Source organism: Passer domesticus, chromosome 8 (genome assembly GCF_036417665.1).
Source record: "Passer domesticus isolate bPasDom1 chromosome 8, bPasDom1.hap1, whole genome shotgun sequence".
Lineage (NCBI taxonomy): Eukaryota > Metazoa > Chordata > Aves > Passeriformes > Passeridae > Passer > Passer domesticus.
In genome coordinates, this window is record NC_087481.1 from 57,309,143 (window position 1) to 57,334,142 (window position 25,000).

General features: G+C 44.0%; 1 protein-coding gene across 2 annotated transcripts in view; it reads left to right on the forward strand.

Moving 5' to 3' along the window:
- Window positions 1-25,000, forward strand: part of MGMT (O-6-methylguanine-DNA methyltransferase) — a 137,413-nt gene that overhangs the window by 95,961 nt on the left and 16,452 nt on the right. For both annotated transcript variants that reach the window (XM_064431603.1, XM_064431602.1), the window contains one exon: window positions 9,654-9,814. In XM_064431603.1, coding sequence (XP_064287673.1) covers window positions 9,654-9,814 — 161 coding nt within the window. The remainder of the gene's footprint in view (window positions 1-9,653; window positions 9,815-25,000) is intronic.

Consider the following 25,000-nt stretch of genomic DNA (forward strand, 5'->3'; position numbering starts at 1 on the left):
GCTCACTGTCATCTGGAATTCATGCACTGACGCACGTCAAGGTGGACATCCAAAGTCAGGGCCCAGTTCCAATAATTCAGCCTTAAGTTTTTGTCCTTCAGTGTCCCCATGCACCAGATCAGAGACCTGGGTCTTGCAGTGTAAGGGTAGTAATGTGTATTTTAACTCCCTTAGGCTTGGTGGCTTTTTTTTTTTTTTAAATCCATGCATAATTGGGATTATATCTATCTGAGATATGTAGAAAAAAATGCAAATTTGACTTCAGATACCAGTTAGCAATTGTGTTATCACTGCGAGGCAGGGTGCTGAGTAGGGCTGGTGGGGCCTGTGGCCATTGCAGAGGGCTGGGGGTGGTGATCAACCTCCAAAACCAGCGTTGCAGAGGGCTGGGGGTGGTGATCAATCCCCAAAATCAGCACTGCAGAGGGCTGGGGGTGGTGATCAATCCCCAAAACCAGCACTGCAGAGGTCTGGGAATGATGGTGAATCCCAAAACCAGCGTTGCAGAGGGCTGGGGATGGTGGTGAATCCCCAAAACCAATATTGCAGAGGTCTGGAGATGGTGATCAGTCCCCAAAAGCAGCATTTCAGAGGGCTGGGGGTGCTGGTGAATCCCAAAAGCAGCGGGGACAGGCGCAGCCCAGGGAATGCGGTGCGCGGTTTAAGGGTCCCCTGCAGCCAGCCCTAACACAGTTAATTGCCTGTGATAAAACCGACCTCCCAGGTCTGATGGGAGACTTCTTTTATATAAGAAAAAATGTTTTGTAACAATTTCTTGTAAGTGCTAAAATTAACTGACTTTCTTTTAACCTAATTAAAGCTGGAGCTGATGATATCACCTATGCTTAATGTTGCCGAACATCTCGGGCAGAGTGTGCTGTGCTTGGAACTTGGCTCCAGTTCTGCTTCCTGCTTTAAAACATTTAATGTGAAGCATCTGCTCGGTTGTTGCTGGTTCAGGGTGTGCTCGATCTCCCCCGTTCTCAATCTAGAACAGGGTGGTCCTTCCCAACACAGAAGATGCACAGAAAATGAGCTTTTTTTATCTTTTCGGCAAATTCTGCGGTCGTTCTGCTGCCAAACCTACTGATTTGAAACGGAAATATTTGTGAAGAGGTCACTCTGATATTAGGGATATTTGTGCTCTCTCAACAGGGCCCAGCTGTGGGTGTTTGAAGGGTTTCATTGATGGGGAGAGTGGGTCTCTCTGGGGAAGGTCTCTGAGCTGACACAACTCCCGGTGCTGATGAGCACCAGAGCTGACTGTGGTTGTCTTGGCCGGGATGATTCCTGCTAGCACAGAGGAGGTACAAAGGTGCAGGATGAAATCTGGAGAGACCAGGAATTAGTCTGGAAGGGCTGTGGGTGGGAAGCAGGAAGAAAGCAGCGCTGGGATGGGTGAGCAGTGTGGAGGTGGAGCAGGAAATCTTCAGCAGAGCAGTAGGTCAGACTAGCAGTGCGGAGAAGGTCCGGACCACGTGAGGTCAGCAGGGTGGTGGTGGCCAGCAGAGGAAAAAGGCAGAACTTTAAAGGTGGCCTAAGGAGAGGACTGTGGACAGGAGTGAGGGGAAAAGGGGAATGGCTTCAAACTGCCACAGGGCAGGGATAGATGGAATACTGGGGAGAAATTCTTCCTGTGAGGGTGGTGAGGCCCTGGCACAGAGCAGCTGGGGCTGCCCCTGGATCCCTGGCAGTGCCCAAGGACAGGTTGGATGGGGCCAGGAGCAGCCTGGGACAGTGGAAAGTGTCCCTGGCCATGCAGGGGTGGAGCAAGATTATGTTTAATGTCCCTTCCAACCCAAAGCAGGGATTGAGGGAAGGAGGGTGGCATGGAGCAGACAACAAAGGGCACTGGGAGGCACAGGAGGAGATTGAGGTGGCTGAAAAACCAGAACTTGGTGGTTGTCCTTCCACCTGGCTGTTGCTTTAACAGAGATCTTTGTTCCCAATGGGATTCACTGCTGTGAAAACACAAGAAATGCTCAGGGAAAGGGAGCCAAGCCCACACACACAGAGCATTGTTTTCCTTGGATGTGTTTCAGGTGTTCCTCGGGAAGTCACCGCCGTGGTCTCGCAGTGCCACATCCCAGGGCAGGATCTTGTTTGAAATCTGTGTCTCCCTGTATAGGATTCCAATCAAAACTTTAATGGTCCAGGGCAGTGAGTAGCATTTAATGACCTTCAGTGCTATCACTTGAGTCTTTTGGGCATTGACATTGATTTTCCTTATCTTGGCATGTGGAGACAGGAGTCTCACTCCATCCTTTGAACTGTTTGCTGGTGCACACCAGGAGCAGGGAATAAGCAGGGGGCAGCTTTGCAGGGATCATGGGCTTGGGCTAGCCCAGTTTGCCCCCCAAATTTAATGTCAATAATTGCAAAAGCCGGAAAAAAAATTACACTATTTGGATATCTTTGTATTTACTCAAGAGGTGTATTTATTTAGTACATATTGTATCAATAATTTAATTTGTTCATGCATTATGAGATTAATTATAATTTATTTGTTATATTATTTAGTTGGAATTTATGTCAGGTATATGATGCCCAAATCTCTGTGCAGGTGTTTCTTTCCCAGGGTTAGAGAGAGGATGCAGAATTTCTCACCAGTTAGATCTATAACAACTTGCATCCTCCAGAACAGATAAAAACAGAATAAGGAAAACATTGCACATGTTGTACGACAAGGACTAAGTCTGACTCAGCTCTGTTTTCTCGTGTTCTTCCCTAAATGCATCAATTTTTTCTTAATAGGTCTTAAAAGGAGCAGTGTCGGGGCTGTTCGACAGGAATTGGGGGTTATTGCTGTTTATTGCAGCTCTCATCCCTTTTTTAATCTCTCTCTCCCATCATAGAGCCACTTCATTTATAAGCAGCTAAATTAAACTGTGTCAGGATGTGCTTGGCCATGAATTTTAAACCTAAAAAGGCGCTTTGTTCCTTGATTCAGTTGTGGGGAGGAAATGCAGCAGAGCCACCCGGCTATTTGAACTCTTTATTTGCCACATTTACAATATTAATAACACTGTTTCCAGAAGTTGTCACATCAAGTAAAAGATCTTCATTCCGGGCTGTCTTTTGGGGCCAAATCGAGACTGGATGCATGCATTTAATAAATTGTAGTCTCAAGTAGTCATTTTGGTAAATAATTAGCTTGGGTGGAAGAATAAGTTAGCATATTGTATGCATCTAATGCTGCAAATGTACACCCAGCAAACTTTGCTATTAATCAACAGTCAAGCACTGTAAGTTGGGTCTCATACATAATGAATTGTCCTGAAACCTCCTGGGCTTCATTGATAGAAAAATAAGAGAAAACACCAGTGTAGTAAGCTTTGGAATAAAATTTAACGAGATTGCTCTGCATCCCGTAATCGGTTTGGAGTCATTAGAGACCAGATAATTCAGCTGCAGTTTTGGGGTGGCTTTAGCCTTCATCTATCAAAGAAAGGCTGCTTAAATGACATTAAGGTGTGGATAAAATACATTTTTAGTTAATTTCACAATGAAGGCTCCAGTAAAAACGTCAGCTCACTCTGTTTTGTTGTGGAACAAGTAATGCTGCCTCACTAAGTCCCATTTTAATGTTAATTTTTGTGTGCTAATCATCACTGATCCTTCCATTTGAAAGGTAACACAGCAGCTATGACAAAAATAGTTTGGTAAGATAAGCAGAGGTCTATATAATTGTAGGAAAAAAATAGCCTTCAGTTTTCAGATAGTCCAACTTTTTTCTGTTATGAATTCAGTTGTGTGAGAGTTATGTGACAACTTGTCTTCAGTCATTTGCTGATCAAACAAAAAAATGCCATTTAAAAACCAGTAATTTTAAAATTATTCTGGCCCCTCATATGTATTTCATGGCAAGAGTTACCATTCAGGTCCTAGAGGGTCAATAGTGCCTTCTCCTGCAAATGTAAAAATTTACTCTGGTTTAGAAGCTCTGTTATTATCTATTTTACATAGATGGATGGATGGATGGATGGATGGATGGATGGATGGATAGATAGATAGATAGATAGATAGATAGATAGATAGATAGATAGATAGATAAAACTTTTATAAATATTAAGAATTATCTATGCTAGTGACACTCACGGAGCTCTGTACCAACAGTCACCAGGTTCTTTACACCACTGGGGAAGAAAACCCAAAAAACCACACCAAAACAAAAATAAAAATAAGATAAAATTGCAAAATGACAAAATTGTAAATTATGAAACATTATCAAAAAATTTAAAATTAAAAAATTAGAATTAATAATGTAATCTGAGTCTGCCACATTATCAATGGCACTTTGTTGACTCCGGGCTAGGAGGAGTTGCAATCTTTTTTTAGTGGAGGAGCTTTTTTCATTTCTGTCTTAAACAAAGAAAAAAATGCTGAAATTTTTAAAATTGAAGTTAAAGGGTCTCTTCACTGGCTCAGTTTCTGAACCTCTCCTTAGGCAAACCACTGGAAGGTGAGGTGGTTTTCCAGTGATAAAGCACTCAGGTGTGTGGAGCTACAGGCAGTGGAACTGGGATTTTGGATGTTACATTCAACCAATCAGTTTTATTTAAAATACACAAATATTTCATAAATAGACATCTATTTTATAAATATATTATGTGAGCTGCTACAACATTCTCCTGGTATTTATTTTTGCTAAGGAAGCTGCCAGCTCCTGGCCTTGCCCCAGGGAATGTGCCAGCAGAGTCGAGTTACATCCCCTTCCTTTCAGCACAGCTCAAGGTCCACCTTGTTTCCCTTAAGTTTCTGAAGGACTGAGTCAAAAAGCATCTCAGAGATAAGTAATGAGCATCCTGCCACCTCAGGACATGGCTTCTCCCAACATTTCTCTGGTTTCCATCATGCTTGAGCTATTTGGGATGATCCCGAAGCCAATCCGCTGCTTACATGTTTATTTTGGAAGCGCCTTAGAAACTTCCAGTTCTTGGCAATGCTTTGGAAGGAGCCCGTTAAACTGAAACAGGTGCTGCTGCTTTCCTCCCCCTCTGCTGGAACCGGCTTTTCCTTCCTTTCATCCCAGGCAGACGTGAGGAGGCTGGGGAGCAGCAGGGCTGGGATGGAGTTTGGGAAGGCCCCTCTCAGTGGAGTGGATGCAGGAGCCAGCTCCTCCCCATGGGCAGGCTCTGGGAAGGGCTGGAATGGAAAGGAACGGGAAGGATTGCAGGGGGATGGGGTGCAGTAGCTGTGGGGGGTGAAAACCCCAATCCTGGGGTGGGTTCCCACGTTGGGATTGTTCTGGGGCTCTCTTGGATGTCACCACCATGGGCTGGAGATGTGCAGCAGGAGCAGTGGGTGCCTGGCCTGAAAAAAGGCTCTTTGTGAGACACATCCAACTGGAAAATATATACATTTCTTTCTAGATATCTTTAGGTAGCTTAAACGAGCTTTTATTTCTGAGTGGGGAATTTGTAGTTTTAATGAAGCATCCCACTGTAAAGCCGTGTTGGTCGTGTGGAGCTGAATATCCATTTACCCCAAATATCCCCAAAAAGTTAAGGCAGACACGTGACAGACATGTGACACTGCTGACATATTAGAGGGCATCACATTACTGCAAATGAAAATCATCTGGGTCAAAAAATAAAATAAAATAAAATAAAATAAAATAAAAAAATAAAATAAAATAAAAAATAAAATAAAATAAAATAAAATAAAATAAAATAAAATAAAATAAAATAAAATAAAATAAAATAAAATAAAATAAAATAAAATAAAATAAAATAAAATAAAATAAATAAAATATGCACACTAAACCCCAACAGCAGCAATCAGATGTTGACCAGGTAAAAATACAAAAGTGTCCACTTTGAATTTTTTGGGATGCCAGGCAGCACCCAGCATAATTCAGGAATGAAAACAAGTACAGTGACACACTCTGATGAAAGTGGAAGCAATTTAAACTATATTGATGTGGTTTAAATAAATGTTTCTCATTATTCCAGCCCCACTGAAAAAGAAAAAAAAAAGGTATTGCTACTTTTTAAGGAAAAATAACAAAAATACTCCAGGGTGAAAACAAAGTAGTCAGATTTCTTAAATATTTTTTTAGAGCATGAGTTTTTTTATTTTTCAATGAACATACATTATTTTCCTATATAAAAGTAAAATTGCACCTTGTTGATCACAAAGTTAAGACTTTAACTTTCCATAGGCAAAACAGTGGCAGGCCGCTTTGGCCACCACCCTGTGTGCTGCTGGTGTCTCTGTGATCCTTTCCTTGGTCACCCAGGGCAGGACAATAAGAAAGGCCCTTTTTTCTTCTTCATTCCCTAAGTTCACGTAGTTCATATGACTCTCAAGTGTATTTTTTTCTCTAAATTCCAACTTGTTCCTGTCCATCTTGACTCAGAGGTGCTCCAAGATCCGTGCCTGGAGTAGGGAGTTGAGAAACCTTCCAAGAAATCTGACCCTGAGCAGAGGGATTTCCTTCCAGGGGGGGAATTTCCCATGATGTAACTCCTCTGCTCTTCTTACCAATGTTTTGAGACCACTTGGACGCTGCTCTTTGAAAGGTACTTAAGGCTTTGAAGCCTGAGAAAATCCTTTAAAAGGCAGCTGGTGTTTTCAGTGGGATATTTAATGCTGAGGTAGTTTGTGGAAGTTCTGCTATGCAAGTTTGGAGAGAGAAAGGGAGGAGGGAAGGGCAGGGAGGGGAGGAGGGCCAGCAGAAGACACCCTTGCATGAGTTATGTGCCTTCTTTTTCTTTATTAAAGCTGTCACATTCCCAGGAATAGCTGTTGCCATCTCTAGCCAAGCAAAATTAATGTGAAGGTTTTCCTTTTTTTTTTTCAACTCCCTGCCAGTTTGAAGCTCTGGCTGTGTATGTTGGCACGTGGAGTGTGTGTCCTGCAGGAAAAGGAGTCAGTGCATTCCTGGAGAGCAAATTCATTTCTGCCTTGCAAAGCCTTCCCTTTCCTGGCCAAGGTGGGGGTGGCCGTGGAGGTGGCAGGTGTTGGGAAAGCCTCTGGTCTTGAATTGCTGGGAGAATGGCCCCACCAAGAACATCTGGAGATGTTCAGCGGTGGCAGGGCACTGCGATTAAAAGCAGCAAAAATTAAATTAAAAAAATAAATTAAAAATAAATTCTCTCCAAACACTCCTGCCAGGGAGCACCTGGAGAAGTGAGGAATGTGTGTGTGATGGTTTGGCTCAGAATGGAACCTTAAACCCCACCCAGTGCCACCCCTGCCATGGCAGGGACACCTTCCCCTGTCCCAGGTGCTCTAAATCTTGTCCAGCCTGGCCTTGGGCACTGCCAGGGATCCAGGGGCAGCCCCAGCTGCTCTGGGAATTCCATCCCAGCCCCTGCCTACCCTCCCAGCCAGGAATTCCTAATTCCCAGTCTCCCAGCCCTGCCCTCTGGCAGTGGGAGCCATTCCCTGTGTCCTGTCCCTCCATCCTTGTCCCCAGTCCCTCTCCAGCTCTCCTGGAGCCCCTTCAGGCTCTGGGAGGTGCTCCCAGATCTCCCTGGATGCTCCCCCCTTGTTTTGGGGGTGACTGATGGTGGGTGGGTGCCCCTGGGCTGGTCCCTGTCTGCAGCTGGAGGCAGAGCCCAGAGCTGCTGCTCCCAGAGCCGTGAGGAGATGGAGTTTTTCTGTTTTATTGGTCACATTACAGCCCAAATGATTTCCAGACTCGCAAGAATGGGAAACAGGATGATGTGAAAAACATAAGGAGACTGTAGCTTTGAGCACTCTTCGTGCTCTTCTGGATAAATGGAGCAGAAAAGTCTCCCCACTTCTGTGCCAGGTTTCAGAGGAGTTGTTGTTATTATATTCTCTCATTATTATTTTGTTGTAGCTCTAACAATTCATAGTAAAACAGAGCCATATTCTGCTGTGTTGTACCTGTGTGAAATAATGGATTATCCGTGGTGTTGGGAGCTTGGTTTGAAGTCCGTGACATGGGGATTTCTGTTCAAAAGTTTGTGCATGGATTCTCATACTTTTTCTTTCAGCAAAGATATTATTAATCAGAAAAACAGCATAAAGTAGACACCAGGTTTAAAAAGCAACTTGATCCTACTTCACATACATAAAGGAAAGTCAAAAGCATCAATTTGATAAATAAATGGAAAGAGAAATAAAATTGCCCTTAACTCCTACCAAACTGGATCCAAAGCTTTGCAGATTTGTTTTGCTCCTACTCCAAGCCGTGGACTCTGTGCAGCTGCTGGAATGCTTTAATTGTCTTTCTCCACTTCCCCAGCGGTAATTAGGTGGCCTTGAGTGGTTCACAATGAATCAGGAGCTGAGCTGGGGCTGGGGTTGTGGTCAAAGCAGAGCCTGGCTCCTCGATGCTATTCCTGCAGCATCACTTGGTTCATTTGCTTTGGATTTTTGCTCCAAGGAATCTCACAAAATCCCTTCCCCTCCTTGCAGCACGCTCAGGAGTTGGGGTTGGTTTGCTCTGTCCCTGTACCTGGCTGGCACAGTCCCTCTGGTTCTCTCTTCCCTTGTCTCAGGTTCACACATTTTGATGTTGCCACAGTTTTCATTTCCTTGCTTTGGGGCATATCCAGCCTCTCAGAGAAGACTCTGCTGTTGAGGTCTAGCACTGAGGAACTTCTGGCTCTGGCTTTTATTTCAGCTGGGAGAAAAAGCTGTAAGAACCAGGAAACCTTTGGGTGCTCCCTCAGTGGTGGTGAGGGTTCTGGATATGAGAAGATTGCTGCAGGGGTTGCTGTTCTGGCCATCTCCCTTGATGTTGTCTCCATCATTTCTCGTGGATGCTCTGAGTGTTTACTGCTGTCCTCACACAGGTCTCTGCCGTTCTGAGAGACCCCCACCACACCCCAGCCCTGGGAAGTGCCAGGAGAGCACCACCACCCCTTTCCCATCACTGCTCTGCACCCTGGAAACATCCACCTTGGAGAACACAGCTGGATACGTGCAAATCCCGTGTTCCCTTTTTCACCACCCTCATCCACACGTCTCTTCCAGAGGAAAAGAAAAAAGAAGGAGCAGGGGAAGAAGCACATTTTTATTTACAGGTGCTTTCTGCTCGCTCACTTTGCTCCTCAGCCCTGCAAGCACGAGCTGCCATTGAAAATCAAATGAATTCTCAATTGCTTCCTTCCAATTCAATCAGGGGAGGGAAGCAGAGACCTGCCACGGCGCTGGAGGAAGGGGGAGCTGCTTCCTTCCCTCCTTCCCCAGGGATGGCCTGGGGACAGGGGACTGCACCCCCAGGGGACACGGAGGAGGAGCCTCACCTCCATCCCTCCTGGAAGCACAAGGATGTGTCATCCACCGTGCCTTGGGTGGTGTTCTTGCTCCCTGACATTTCCCACATGGCTGCTCCCTCGTACAAGGGTTTTCTTGCAGGTGTTCACAGCACTGTGCCATCTCTGCATTTGTAGGGGTGATGAGGGTGAGTTTTTGTTACTGCTGTGAGGAATCCCTTCACTTTTCTCTGAGAAGAAAAAAGGTCTGACTGCAGATGAAATGTTTTGAGGTTTTTATTTTGCTGATACAGAGAGTGTGAATACTCGGTTTTATCACAGCATCACGGAGTTGTTTTGCTTGGAAGGGACCTTCAAGCCCGTGCTGTTCCCCTCAAGGAACCAGCATGTTCAGAGCCCTGCCCAGCCTGGTTTTGTCACTTTTACCTCGGTAACGTGCATTTCTCTGTGTCTCAGCAGGGCAGAGCCCTCGGTGGCTTGCGAGGTGTGCGAGGGGGCCGAGGAGATGCCGGAGCCCCTGCAGCAGTGCACAGCCTGGCTCCGAGCCTACTTCTGTGAGCCAGCGACCACAGGGAGCCTGCCCCTGCCAGCCTTCCACCACCCCCTGCTCCAGAGAGGTCAGTGCCACCCTCCCTGCCCTCTGCATCAGCCACTGGCCCCCGTCTCCCTCACCCTTGCTCTGTAAAGTGACGCGGTTAGCTGCCAGCGCTGAAAGGTTGGGCTGTGAGCACACCTGGAGGGCTCTGAGCTCTGAGCTGTGGCTACTTAAAGGAGCTTTGGGCCACCAAGAGGGGCTTGAGGCTTTAGCATCACTATCTGCAGCTTCCTGACAGGAAGGGGCAGCCAGGGGGAGGTCTGGCTCTGCTGCCAGGGAGCGAGGGGTAGGAGGAGTGGAAATGGCCTCACATTGCATCAGCAGAGGCTTAGGTTGGAGATTTGGGAGAATTTCTGCCTGGAAAGGGCTGTCCAGCCCTGGCACAGCACCCCTGGGCACTGGTGGAGTGCCCATCCCCATCCCTGGGGGCATTGAAAAGCCTTTGGATGTGGCACTTGGGGTGCTGGGGAACTGTTGGAATTGCTCAGAGGGATCTTCCAACCTCAGTGATTCCCTGATTCTGTGTCCCTGTCAGGGGAAAAGTGCCAGGGAAGCAGTCAGGGATAGGTTGTGTGAGGTCACTGTGGCTTTATTCCTCAAAGTTATCATAGATAATATACTGATATTTTTAAACAAAGAGCATTGTTACCACAAAGTTGTGCTATTTACGAATTTAGATAAAAGCAACACCTGAGAAAAGTTCCTCTTCACCATTCCCCGTTTATGGACTGTGTTCCTGAAGGCCTCATTACAGAAATTGACAATTTCAAATAAGTAATAATAATAATAATAATAATAATAATAATCTCAGAAGTCTGATGTTTGCAGTGCCTTCTTGCCTGCCCCAAATGCCATAATTTCTGGGTGAATCAGGGAATCTCAGGATCTCTGAGCTTTGCACAGCAACTTTGTTTCCATGAGCATCTTCTGCACTTACTCTCCCATGTAATGCACATTCCCCAGTGCCAGATCTTTCACAGTCAAATTCCAGGGTGGTGCTGAGGAATTTTTTTATTAGTTGGGGTAAAATGAAGTGGTGGAAACTTTGAGGTGGATGTGAATGGGCAAAGCTGGTCAGGAAATATCACTGCTGTGCTGCTCCTCCAGCTCCAAACAACAGCAGGGGAATTCTGCCTCCCAGATTATCCATCACGTGATTATAAAACATTACATTTTACAAACAAGACATTTAAAAAGTATATAAATAAAGCTTTATTTTTTTTTATTTTTCATTTGTTTTCCTAAATGGGTTCCTGAGTTCTTTTTAGCTTTGTGAATGAGATTCCTTGGTGTAAGCACTGCTGATCTTGTTTTAGCTGTTGCTTTGGGGTTCAGCCCTGAGAGGTTGTAGAGTTTGTAGAAGACTTTTGTCCATCCCTGGGGCACAACCTTCCTGTGCAGGCAGCACTGCCAGGCACTGAAAAACCTCTAAAAGAGGAAAAATAAGGATATTTGTTAACAGGGAGCTCCTTGAGGGAAACAATCACCACCCTTGGAAGGGTTCTTCAGGAAAGTTCAGCACCATCCAAGCTCAGAAGCCAGGCAGGAGCTGTGGCAGGGCTGGGACGTGGCTGGTGGCTCTGAGCACCAGCTGAGGGTCCCTGCAGCACCCTGGCCTCCTGAGGGTGGCACTGGGGCTGGCACTGCCCGCTGCTCCTCGGGGGCTTGGCTGTGACCAGCTGCAGCTGGGCTGCAGGGCAGTGTTCTCATTTCAGCTTGTGCACATCCACCTTGTTTTAATTTAGCTCCCCCGTTTGCTCCTGGCCTGGCCCAGGTCTGTGTGTGTGTGTTTTATTGGGGGAAGGCTCCTACGTCATGGAAAAGCTAATGAGCAATTAATTGGCTCAAATCACAACGATGTGAGAGCATTTCTGTTCTTCTGTCACTTTCTCCTACTAATACTTCCATAAAACTGAAAAAATTACATTGGAAGGAATGTGGAAATAGATGTGAAAAATTGGAACTGTTTTTAAAAGTTATTTAGAAGAAAGGTGGTGTAAAAATCAAATTATGATGGATTGCACTTCAGTTTATCTGCACATCAGAATTGCAGCTTTGCTAAATTAGGAATTTGGTATTTATTTGCTTTTACACATTTACATTTGAAAGTGCCTGCTGATTTCTCCAGGCACTTAAAAACGCAGAACAAACATCAGTGAGAGCTGAGGATCCAAAGCCAGAAAGGCTTTTTCTCATCACTCTGATTTTCTGTTCAGCAGCAGCTTTTCAAGTGGGGCCCTGAGCAGTCTGGGGCAGTGGAAGGTGTCCCTGCCCATGGCAGGGCTGGAACTGGATGAGCTTTCAGCTCCCTCCAACCCACACCAGGCTGGAATTCTGTGATTCCATGATTATCAAAACCTTTGGCCCTTTTCCCCACCTTCCCTGTAAGTGTGACCATGTACAGTATTGCTCTTTGAGAGAGGATTCAAATTCCATCCTCAAGTGCTTTTGTAATCAGGACTGACTGCTGCATAATTTCTTCCTAATCAGGGCTTACATCAAATTTTATTTTCTTTTTCTGCACTAACTTCATCTGGGGGCTGGAAAGGTTTTGCTTATGCCAAAAAAACACATTTAAAAGGTTCCTCGTCTAACAAAAAAATAAGTGTGAAGTGCTTTTGGGATGAAATAGTTCTCAATTCATGGTCAGTTTTCTGCAGCTGCTTTTGTGCCAGCTTTGAGGACATGGTTCCTTGTGGACAGAAAAATCGTGACAATCAACTCTGACATAACAAAAGCAGAGAGATTTGCAGATTCAGAAAGTAGAGGTGATCTGCTTTATAGTCATTATGAAATTCTATAAAAAATCAGTATCTGCTGTTTCAGTGGCTTCTCCTATATCCTAAATTTTTCTAAGGTGCCTTTAATCTTCTAAATTACTGCTAGACGGGGTAAATGTGTTTAAAAGCACTTAAAATACAAAATCAGCCATTCCTCTCATAACTTGGCATTGGCAAAGGTGGAATCTGAATCTTGAGGCAGGCAGGAGAGTCATGGAATCACAGAGCCATTGGGGTTGGAAAAGACCTTTAAGGTTATCCAGCCCAAGTATTCCCAGCACCAGCACCGTGCTCACCACTAATCCATGTCCCCAAGTGCCACATCCACGTGGTTTTTGAGTATTTCCAGGGATGGTGACTCCACCACTGCCCTGGACAGACTGTGCCAGGGCTGGACAGCTTTTCCATGAAGAAATTTTCTCTAGCCTGCAATCTAAACCTCCCTGGTGCAGTTTGAGGCCATTTCCCCAAATCCTGTTCCTTGTTCCCTGGGAGCAGAGCCCGGCCCCCACCTGACTCCATGTCAGGGAGCTGTGGAGAGGGAAAAGTTGGGTTTCCCAACATCTCCAGGAGCTCTCCCCTTACTGGCTCTCCCGTTTATATGCAGCTAGTATATTTATTTTGAAACATAATCTAAAATGTGGAACATCATTTCAACAGCCTGTGCCATGGCCAGCATTCAGTGTGGAATTTCATTGAGCAAAGTCAGGTTCTCCCACTCCTCTGAGTGGGGCATCTCAGAAAAACCCCTGAACATTCCTAATGGGAAATGATTAATTGCTCTTAATGTAACTTGGTCATTACTGCCTTTCTGTATAAAGAAGAAAATTGGACTGTTGTTATTTTGGGGACTGGGGTGGGTGATTTGTGGGTTTGGGGACACGGGGAAGGCGGCGCTGACTCGGCCACTCCTGAATGTCCAGCCCTCCATTTGTGGGGCTGTGCAGTGGGGTGGCTGCAGTGGCAGGGTGGCACAGGGTGGCACAGGGATGTCTGTGCTGTGTGTTTGCAGTGGCACAGGGTGGCACAGGGATGTCTGTGCTGTGTGTTTGCAGTGGCACAGGGTGGCACAGGGTGGCTGTGCTGTGTGTTTGCAGTGGCACAGGGTGGCTGTGCTGTGTGTTTGCAGTGGCACAGGGTGGCACAGGGTGGCACAGGGTGGCTGTACTGTGTTTGCAGTGGCACAGGGTGGCACAGGGTGGCTGTGCTGTGTGTTTGCAGTGGCACAGGGTGGCACAGGGGTGGCTGTGCTGTGTGTTTGCAGTGGCACAGGGTGGCACAGGGTGGCTGTGCTGTGTGTTTGCAGTGGCACAGGGTGGCTGTGCTGTGTTTGCAGTGGCACAGGGTGGCACAGGGTGGCTGTGCTGTGTGTTTGCAGTGGCACAGGGTGGCACAGGGCTGGCTGTGCTGTATTTGCAGTGGCACAGGGTGGCTGTGCTGTGTGTTTGCAGTGGCACAGGGTGGCACAGGGTGGCACAGGGTGGCACAGGGTGGCACAGGGGTGGCTGTGCTGTGTGTTTGCAGTGGCACAGGGTGGCACAGGGTGGCTGTGCTGTGTGTTTGCAGTGGCACAGGGTGGCACAGGGGTGGCTGTGCTGTGTGTTTGCAGTGGCACAGGGTGGCACAGGGTGGCTGTGCTGTGTGTTTGCAGTGGCACAGGGTGGCTGTGCTGTGTTTGCAGTGGCACAGGGTGGCACAGGGTGGCTGTGCTGTGTGTTTGCAGTGGCACAGGGTGGCACAGGGCTGGCTGTGCTGTGTTTGCAGTGGCACAGGGTGGCTGTGCTGTGTGTTTGCAGTGGCACAGGGTGGCACAGGGTGGCTGTGCTGTGTTTGCAGTGGCACAGGGTGGCACAGGGGTGGCTGTGCTGTGTGTTTGCAGTGGCACAGGGTGGCTGTGCTGTGTGTTTGCAGACCAGATGGCTCATTAGGGCACAGGACAGAGGAAATTGGAGCCACAGCAGAGTTTTCCTTTGCCCTGTGACCAGCAGCAGCCCTGGGGTTCTGCTCCTTGCTGTCCTCACTGGATGAGCCCTTTGGATTCTGAGGGTGCAGTTCCTCCATCCAGTCCTTGTCCTGAGGGTGCAGGCCTGGAGCAAAGCTGAGCTCTTCCCTCAGTCCAGCTCAGTCCTGCTGTTCCTTACCTGAGCTGTGAATTCCTGTCAGGCTCAGAGGTCTGGAAGTGGCATTAGGGGCATTGATGGATTTAAACCGGAGGAGGGTCAGTTTATGTTGGATTTTGGGCAGGAATTGTTCCCTGGCAGGGTGGGCAGTCCCAAGCCAGGTTGGACACTGGGACTTGGGACAGTGGAAGGTGTCAGGAACATGATGGACTTTAAAATCCCTTCCAGCCCAAACCATTCCATGATTCTGGCACGTTCCAAGCCAAAGACAGAGCCCAGCTATGCAGAAGGATCCAGGAGGAGCAGCCTTGGATGGAGAGCTGTGCAGCTGAAATCCCCCGTGCATGGTGTAGGTTATTCATCCAAGAGGGGATATTGATGAAACACCTCATGCATAATGGGAGCCTTCAAAGGAGCTGGGAGCAGCTCCATTCTCCCGCCCAGCTGACGTAGCCAGGCCTGTAATCAATAATTACCCTGTGATTTCTGCTCCTCCAGACGCTGACACTGCCCAGGGGTGCTGGGAGCAGGGGAAATGCCAGCTCTGGGATGAGGAACCTCCTCACTTTGTGTCACCCCCGTGGAGTCAGAGTCATCCCTGGGCTCTGGGGTGTCCCCCCTGGGAAGCTCCCATGGAGAAAACCCTTCCAAAACACATCCTGAGTACTCTGCACCCATCCAAAGCTGCACTAGCACCTCTCTTTTACTCGTTTTGCACTTTCTAAACAACAAAAAAATCCCAGCTTGCAGCAAATTAATAAAAGTAAATTTTTCTGTATTTTCTGACTGTGATTCAGCAGAGGCCAAAGTATTTTTTATTCTTTTAGTGGACAGAATATTTAAATCGCAAGATTGTGGGGATGTTAATTTCTCTGCTTCTGAGATGACAAATTCAACATTTTGCTTACATTTAAAAGGGATTTCAGGGGCTGTGCTGCTCACCCTAATTATGATATCCTGAGAGGAAATTTTTCCCACATACAATTCAATATATAAAAATATTTCAACAATAAAAGCATTTGCATTACTAAAATGAATTACATATCTCTTTTCCCTTCCTTTAAATTACAGTAACAAATACTGTAAGAATTGTTGACTTGGTTGAGATATTGTCAAGTAAAGCTGGAAGGTTTGAATCTTCAGGTGCCAGTTTGTGGATAAACTGTCTGCAACTTTTTTTAATACATATTTTCATGTTCAGGTTCAGTGTATTTAGTCTGTCCTGTGGTGACCTTTTCGTTCAGGTGTCATTGAGTTGAGACCTATGATCAGATTTTGCTTCAAGGAGCAGTCCCTGGGACTTCCTTAGGGATGTCAAGATAGATATAGATGATACAGATAGATAGATAGATAGATAGATAGATAGATAGATAGATAGATAGATATAGATCTAGATCTAGATACAGATATAGATATAAATCTAGATCTAGATATAGGTATAGATATAGATATGAATATAAATATAATATCGATATAAATATAAATTATATATAGATTATATATAGATTATATAGCTATAGATATAGATTATATAGATTATATACATATAAATATAGCTATAGCTATAGATAGATATAGATATGGATATAGATACAGATTAGATATAGATATAGAGATAGATATAGATATATATTAAATATAAATTAAATAAATATAAATATACATATAAATATACATATAGATATAGAGATAGATATAGATATAGAGATAGATATAGAGATAGATATAGATATAGATATAGATATAGATATACATATACATATACATATAAATATAAATATAAATATAAATATAAATATAAATATAAATATAAATATAAATATAAATATAAATATAAATATAAATATAGTATAGATATGAATATAAATATAAATTAGATGTAGATTACATATAGATGATATAGCTATAGATATAGATTATATACATTATATACATATAAATATAGCTATAGCTATAGATAGATATAGATATGGATATAGATACAGATTAGATCTATATCTAGATCTAGATATAGATATAGATATATAAGATATAGATAGATAAGATATAGATAGATAAGATGTAGATATCTATTTATGGCTAAAGCATAACCATCCTTCCTAGGAAAAGCATCAAATGCAGCCAACAGGGGAACCACGAGTTCCAGTGTCAGCTTGTTGTGGTTCCCTTATTTCCAGTCCAAATGGAAAATGCAATTAATTTATCTAGGAAAGTGGGGACCCACCAGGTTATATCAACTATAGACATGGGTAGGTGGGAGATTGGGCAGCAATTGTTCCCTGGGAGGGGCTGGGATGGAATTCCCAGATTTGCTGTGGCTGCCCCTGGATCCCTGGCAGTGCCCAAGGCCAGGCTGGACACTGGGGCTGGAGCACCTGGGACAGTGGGAGATGTCCTTGTGTGGGACTGGATGAGCTTTGAGGTCCCTTTGCACCCACCTCATGGGATTCTGTATTTATATTTTGCAGTCTTGAGCTGCTCTGTTCACTTGCTGAGGAGGCAGGACTTGCCCTTTCCTAGGCAAATACAAATTGTCATTTTTACCACTGATTTTTGCTGCAATTTGTGGAATTCTCTTAATTTGGTACTAGAGGTTCAATTCATTAAGGGAAAAAAAAAGTTGATAAATGTTTCTGATTTTCCCTTTCTCAACCCTGCAGCTTCATCAGACATGCAAATACATTTCTATTTAGGCTTTTAGAAAGTGTTAAATATGAAATAATCTGCTCGGAAACGTTCATACTTCACATATCTGGACATGGCAGATTCAAGTGCAGAGAGCTGACAAGCTTTCCTATTTCTGTCTGCCAACTCAGAATTCAAATTCCAGAGACTGGCATCTTCTTTTATTACCACTTCATGTGAGAGGAGTTTTGATAAGCAGAAAGTCACTGTTTTGTGAGACATTTAATGGATTTTTACAATCCAATACTTTCCTACAATTTTCTGCAAACAGAAATCAATCCTCTCCAACCTTCAAAAATGGAAACAGCAAAACCCCAAAATAGCCCAGTTACTTTTATACCTCTAATTCTTTTTCCAGCCCAGTTAGCCCATTGCTTTCTATCAACTATATGTATTTAAAAACAAAACTAAACAAAAAAAAAAAAAATCAATACAAATGCATTCTGGACAGAAATATCTGCAAAATTCCTGACCCAATTCCTGTTGAATTCAGACCAAAATTCCCATAATTTCCAGTGAAAGCCCGCGTGGTTTTAAGTGTGCCTTAAATGCTTTTATTGAAGTTCATAGGGTAAATTGTGTGCCAGATGTGGCCCATTTAGGACAATTCAGGCCCTCTTAGGTGCAAATTTCCTTTTTGGCAGCAGATGGGGTTTTGGTGGAACCTCTGAGGGTGTCCATCACTGATGTGACCTTGGAAGAGTCTAAGGATGGAGAGAGCAGTGTGTCTGTCCTGTCATGGGGAAAGTAGTGAAAGGGTCATTTGTTTTAAAAAATAAATTTTTATTTATTTATTTCATTTTTTAATTTTTTTTAATACTTAATATTTAAATATTTAATGATTTTCAAATTATTTTAATTTAATTTTTTTTAATTAATTGTATTTCCAGTAGGACAATCCTTTCTTAATCCAGTATTCTTAACATTATTACAGGTAGGCCATAATTAGAATGAAGGAGCATTATATAAATAAGGTGGTTTTAGGTAAAAGTGGGTGGAAGGTCTGCAGCCAGTGTTCACCTTTGCAATGGCAATATTTTCACTCGTTCTCAGAGAATTTGAAGATATTCAATATTCAAGACTCTGAAGCAGCTGCTGAGATGTGTGGATATTATGATTCCAAATTTTTTTTATATTATCAAATTATTCCAAACTTCTGTTTAGAAAGAAGGGGTTTGTGTTTTGGTGATGGGGTACTGGGAAGAAATTCCTGACTGGGAGGGTGGGAAAGGGCTGGGATGGAATTCCCAGAGCAGCTGTGGCTGCCCTGGATCCCTGGAAGGGTCCAAGGCCAGGCTGGACACTGGGGCTGGAGCACCTGGGACAGGGGAAGGTGTCTCTGCCATGGCTGGGGTGGCACTGGGTGGGGTTTGAGGTCCCTTCCCACCCAAACCATTCCCTGATTCCATGATAAATATTTGCACAGAACCTCAGCTGGACCAAAATCAGGGCAGCTTCATTCTAAAATCAGCAGTTCTAAAAGTCACCTGCATGTGAGGCTTCTTTATAAAGTGAATTTGCTCAAAATCACATCCCTTTTCTCCCCATGAAAGAAAAGGAATCAGTTGACCCCGATCTAAGGAACATTTTGACCAACCCGGTAACTTTTGACATTGCTGCTTGTAGATGAGATTTAGATTAAAAGGTAAGAATTGAAGGTGGAAAAACCCCACCAGTGTAGGAAAATGACTTTTTTATCCAGAGTCGTGTGCTCATCTTCACCCAGAGCCCCAGACCTCAGCACCTGCTCTCATTGCAGACCTGTGAGGAATAAGTTTAATTTAATTCATTTTTCCTTTGATTTGTTGGCTGGCTTGCCACACATGCAGGCCCACGTAACCTTTGCACCCCTCCTTAATAAAAACCCATGCAATCAAGATAAAAGGAAAGGATTTTATAAATACAGCCTCCCACACCCGTTTTATTAATGAACTTTCAGGCAAGTTTACTTAAAACCCCTTATCGATAGGAAACACCATCAATACTCATATGCATTTAACCTGTTTGGGGTTTCAGAGGTAAGGTGCTTAATGGGACTGTTACTATGGTGAGCACCTTGTTTCTAAGTAATATTGTTAATTTTTTTTCAGAAAATGGCAATATAGTGACATTTCTGACAGCCCTTATATTAGGGGCACACAGAGAAATTCATCTGAGGGAAATAATTTTATCATAAAGGTATTTTTCTGCTTCTTGACCTAAGGATGCCCCTTTCTGACCTGTTTTCAAGATGTTTTGCCACATCTCCTGACCAGTTTATTTGCTGACCATTTTATTCTGGGGAAACAAGGTCTCACTTAACTGGAAAAACAGACTTCTCACTAGAAATTTGCATCCCGCACTCCTCTCAGAATAAAATATGCAAGAACAACATAAATGGCATACTCCTTTTTTTCCTTTCTTTCTTTTTTCCCCATGAATTGGGCCTTTGATGTTCAAGAGGAGCAAGTATTAAAGGACATCCCTAGAAGGCTGTAGAAATTGTCCCTATTTATGACAAATGTAAAATAGTACAAATCTAGCTGAATGTGATGGTGTCATTAGTTTGTGAATCGCATCCTCGAAAATAACTGTGGAGGAGCCAAATCGGTTTAAAAGAAGATAACAAAATGGTTTAAGCTACTTAGGTTGAATGCCAATTATATTTTAATATTCAACTGAGCATATTTTACTAAGAAAAAAGGCAGCGTCGACGCATGCATAACTCATTGGCAGCGTCGACCAGCTGTGCCACTCTTCTCTTCGAATCACTTTGTGCATTTTAGTAGCATGGTAATTTAGTAGAGAACTACCTGAGTGATGGCATTTTCAATGAGCAGGTAATCTACAGAGAATTTTTATATGGTTATGAGTTCTGTGCTTCAGCCTGGCAACACAAAAATACATCAAGACCAATTACGGTATCAACTTTCAGCGTGATACCCTTGCCACGCAAGTGCATGTATTTCTGCCCCAGGCATTTCAAATTGCATCTAATTTGAAATCTTTGGGGTTTTAATTAAATTTCAGAATATATGGAATTCTTCATTAGTACCTGCTCTGAATAGCAGATTATACTTCTCTCAGTCTCTCGTTAAAGAAGTAGGCTGTGGTAAATAGCATGTTCAAGAACTGATCATTTGTGGTGCCTGGATATTGGGAACAGAAATAGTGAAATGCAAAATAATATCAAAAAGATTATTAGTCCAGTGAGGGACTCTTGATTTGTATTTTAATGGAATTTTACATTTCTCTTAATGATTTGCAAATTGTCCTCTGATTATAAGATGCATTAAGCTTTTCATTTTAATGGAGAGACACAGCCATTAGCAGAAATTTTTTTCTGTCTTCTTTTTAGAGTGCTTCCCTGCAGCAGATAAATATTGAAACCATTAACACCTTTTGATGTACTTTATAGTGCTGCAGCTTGGACCAATACATGAATGAACATCACCCTTTTATATTTTAGCACTTTGCTGGAAGCTCCTGGTTGTCGTTCCGTGGGTGAACAATGACCGGAGCCCTGCGCTTCCCTGCGTTTATTTCCTTATAATTAATGTTCCAAATGTTTCGGGGAACATCATTCATATTTAATGCCAAAAGAAGTAGTAAAGCCAACAAAAGTCGAGATCTGAAATGCAGATGGAGGGTGCTGTGACCTTAGCTCTGACCATCCTTCCAGGGAGGAGGGTTTGTTAGGGATCCGCGGTGGGCGAGAACACAACCGGCTCCTTTGTTGCAGGCTCCAGAATACACCAGCACTCTTCATTTGTCAATCTGAAAGTCAAATTTCCTCCTTGCTTTCAGCTTAACGTGAACCCTTAATGTTGTATAAACATGTTGTGCCTGTGCTGACTTCATTGGGTTTGGCAGGAGAGCGCGGGATGAAGAGCAGCCTCTTTTTTGTGGCGGCTTGTGAAGCGTGAGGAGGATTTTCCTGATGCTGCAGGTTCATGTAAAACAACAGGGCTGTTACAGCAGGTAAATGTGGGATTATGAACCTTACCAACTGAGGGAAATCCCTGTCATATTCTTTAGGTGCTTTGGAAAATCAAATCATTCTTTAAGAGGTGCAGGGCTGGGGTGTTTCCCCAGCCCTCCTGCTTCTCACTCCCCAAATAACCCAAATTTCTGCCTGTGCCTTGGCAGACTCCTCCTCTCCTGGCAGGTTACCTGTGAGAACTTCCTCCAAGCAAGGCACTGATTTTAGGCCTGCCTGTTAATTGAGCAACCTCGAATCTGTGAAATCCCATCAGGGGTCACTGGTAGGACTGCTCCTGTGTTTGCTTCCAGGATGTCTGTTTAAATAATTTGGATCTCGGGAATTCCAGTTGCAGTTCATTTAAGCAGCGCTGTGTGATGGCACTGGGATCAGTCTGAGGCTGAGTGACTTCATGGGATCACACTTCACCTCTTCCCAGTTGCTCTGTTGGCTGCTTGAATACATACTCCTTAAAAGAAAAAAGAAAAAGCAAAAAACACACCTTAACTTTGAGACTGAAGCCAGAAGATTCTGGGAATTATTTGCTGCTGCTGCAGCATTCTTGGAAGGATGTTGTTTGGAAAATGCTGTATACATCTTAGCTCCATCCATTACGTATTTGTAACTCAATAATAAATACAAATTTTTAAAAAATCGGTACTTTGATACTGACTTCATTTGTATGCAGTGAGGAAATAGTTCCATTTTATTGCATTTAAGCACTTTAATGAGTATTATTTTTAACATGCACATTTACAAAGGAACTTATGGAAAGCTGAGGAATTTGCTGTTCCTTTTTTAGCCCAGCGAGGATCTTACACTTTGTTCACGTAGTGCAGCACATCTGCATTGCATGTTTCATATATTAATTTTCTAGGCCAGGTTATCTTTGGCAACAGGATCTTCACAAAGGAACTGAGGGTGCAGATTTCTTGATCCAGAGTCCTTTGGGAGGGGATATTTGGGGCCATGCCGAAAAATGAAACGGTAAAAACACCTCATCAGTGTAACTCTAAGTGGAATTATAGAGAAAAAGCAATTCTGTGGGAAGCAGGGAAAAATAGAGGAGAGATGCTGGGGCCTCCCAACCTCCTCTGCCTTGCTGGAGGAGAACATCAGGATACCCGTGCTGAGTAATCCAGTGGTGACCCAGTGTGGTCAAAGGTTTGCAGAGAATTAATGTTTCCTTTCTCCCAAATAACCTGGCTTGGTGTTGTCCTGTTGCCTGAGTGGATATAAAATAGGTTTGTGGAGGTACTTGGGGGATGCAAGGGATTCCTTCTGGCTGAATGTCTTGGATTGGAAGGGAAATTAAAGATCCTCTAGTTCCAAATCTGTATATTGATATTGCAGTGTGGGAGAAGAAATAGCCCTGTTCTTGTAAGGTGATAAAACCTTTCCTTTCCTTTCCTTTCCTTTCCTTTCCTTTCCTTTCCTTTCCTTTCCTTTCCTTTCCTTTCCTTTCCTTTCCTTTCCTTTCCTTTCCTTTCCTTTCCTTTCCTTTCCTTCCCTTCCCTTCCCTTCCCTTCCCTTCCCTTCCCTTCCCTTCCCTTCCCTTCCCTTCCCTTCCCTTCCCTTCCCTTCCCTTCCCTTCCCTTCCCTTCCCTTCCCTTCCCTTCCCTTCCCTTCCCTTCCCTTCCCTTCCCTTCCCTTCCCTTCCCTTCCCTTCCCTTCCCTTCCCTTCCCTTCCCTTCCCTTCCCTTCCCTTCCCTTCCCTTCCCAGCATGTTGGAGCCCTGCAATGATGACCAATAATCTTGTAGGACCTAACTATGGATTTTAGAGCCCATGTCTCATACTTCCTTCATGGTTTTTGTGTCCTGGGGTGGGATTTGAGGTTCTTGTTAAGGTTTGTCACTTTATTTCTCCAAATTTGCCCAATTTTGGCTCAATTTTGCTGCACAGTTTTGCACTCCCAGGTGTAGTTGATGGTCCTGACCAAGACCTCCAGCTGAAGGTCCTGATGAGTTGGAAATTTTGGTGTTAGTGAGCTTAATTTATAGGGATGAGTTGGAAATTGTGCTTTTTCAGGGTGTGTGAGCACTGAATCCTTTATCTACACCTTGTGTTTTGGATTCATTGGTACTGGAATGGCACTTGCAGCATATCCATAAACCTGGGAGGAGTTTGCTGCAGAACCTCCCTACTTGTTCCAGGCTGTGACCAGAAGGTCCTGCCCCCCCATTAGTGTAATCAGGAAACTGTATTTATTCTGATTTATTTGTTTATCACCAAATCCTCTGATTTATTTAGGAACTCTGGGCAGGTTTGGGTGTCTTGTTAACAGGACGAGTCAGCCTGTGAAGCTGCTTTTCTGTTGAGTTCCAACAAAGCAGACTGAGGTAAATTCACTTTAATTTTTGTTATTTCCTCTGGAGAAGGAGAGGGGTGACCTTCCCAAGGCTGGCAAAAGCAAGAACTCCAATAAAGGGGGAGAGAAAGAGAGTAGAGGTGGGACCAGGAGGTGCATTCAGTGTACACCACCAGGGATTTCTGAATTTTGGGTCAGGTGTTGGCCATCGGTGACCTCCTGTCACACAGGGCCAGGAGGGAGAGCAGTTCAAGCTCTGTCTGCAGGGTGCAGCTGATGAGGAGAATTTCAAAGCTGCCCAGGTGAAGTTCTTGGTGAGTCCCAGCTCCCTGACAAAGAGAAATAGAGGCAAGTCCCTCATTTATTTCTATCTTGAATGGGGAAATAGAAATTTAATTTTCTGGCCCAGTCACTTAGAAATTGCAGCTGAGCTGGTGCGTGGTGTCTCTGGAAGGGCCATTCTGTGTCTGTTCCAGAACAGGAGGAAGGGTTGTGTAGCAGTAAATAATGGTAAAATATGGCCAGTTAAGCTGAGTTTGCAGTGATAAGGCAGTGGTTGAGTTTCTCTGATCTGCAGGTGTCGTGTATTTATGTCTGCTGCAGTTCCTATGTGGATTTAAAATGTCCATAAAGTCAGTGAAAGGCTATTTTTACCTACTTTGCACAATTTCCTGCTCCCAAAATTGATGTATTTGAAACAAAGCAAAAAATATTTGCTCCTGGAATGAGATTTTGAATGGGAAATGTTAGCCTGGAGAAGATTTTTGTCCCTGATTATTCAACCTGGAGTTAAGGCATTGTAGAAATACCAACAGGTCCTTGTTGGAGCCTCAGGTTTGAGTTGCAGGTTTGGGCTCTGTGTCTCAGTCTCTCTCCTTTCCTAAACCTCTCCATGCTCCCTGCAGTGCCCAGGTAGGAGTTAAGACATCCCCAAAACAAAACTGTGGGTGTTTTGGTGTTTTGCTGATTTTAAGCCCTCTGTGTTCATATGGAGAATGATTTATGGAAGTCTTGCTGTCCCAGAGCCTGTTGGGAAGAACTTCTCCATGAGGTGCTGCCAGGAAGCTAAAAATACATAAACCCTGAATTTTCTATTAAAATAACAGTATTAAATAATCAGTGATTTTCACCATGGCACTCCCTACTTCTAAAGCAACATTTTAGTGCTTAAAATATACTAAATTGTTGCTTTTTATTGGCCAGGTATTGGCCCTGGCATTGATGGCACTGTGCAGGCTACTGTTCATGCCAGTTATTTTTGGGGTACCCTGAAGGGAATATTGGAATATTTCTTTCAGTGGACAAATGTGAAAGACTTGGAGGGATCAAGAAGGCTGAAGAGGTTCTGCCTC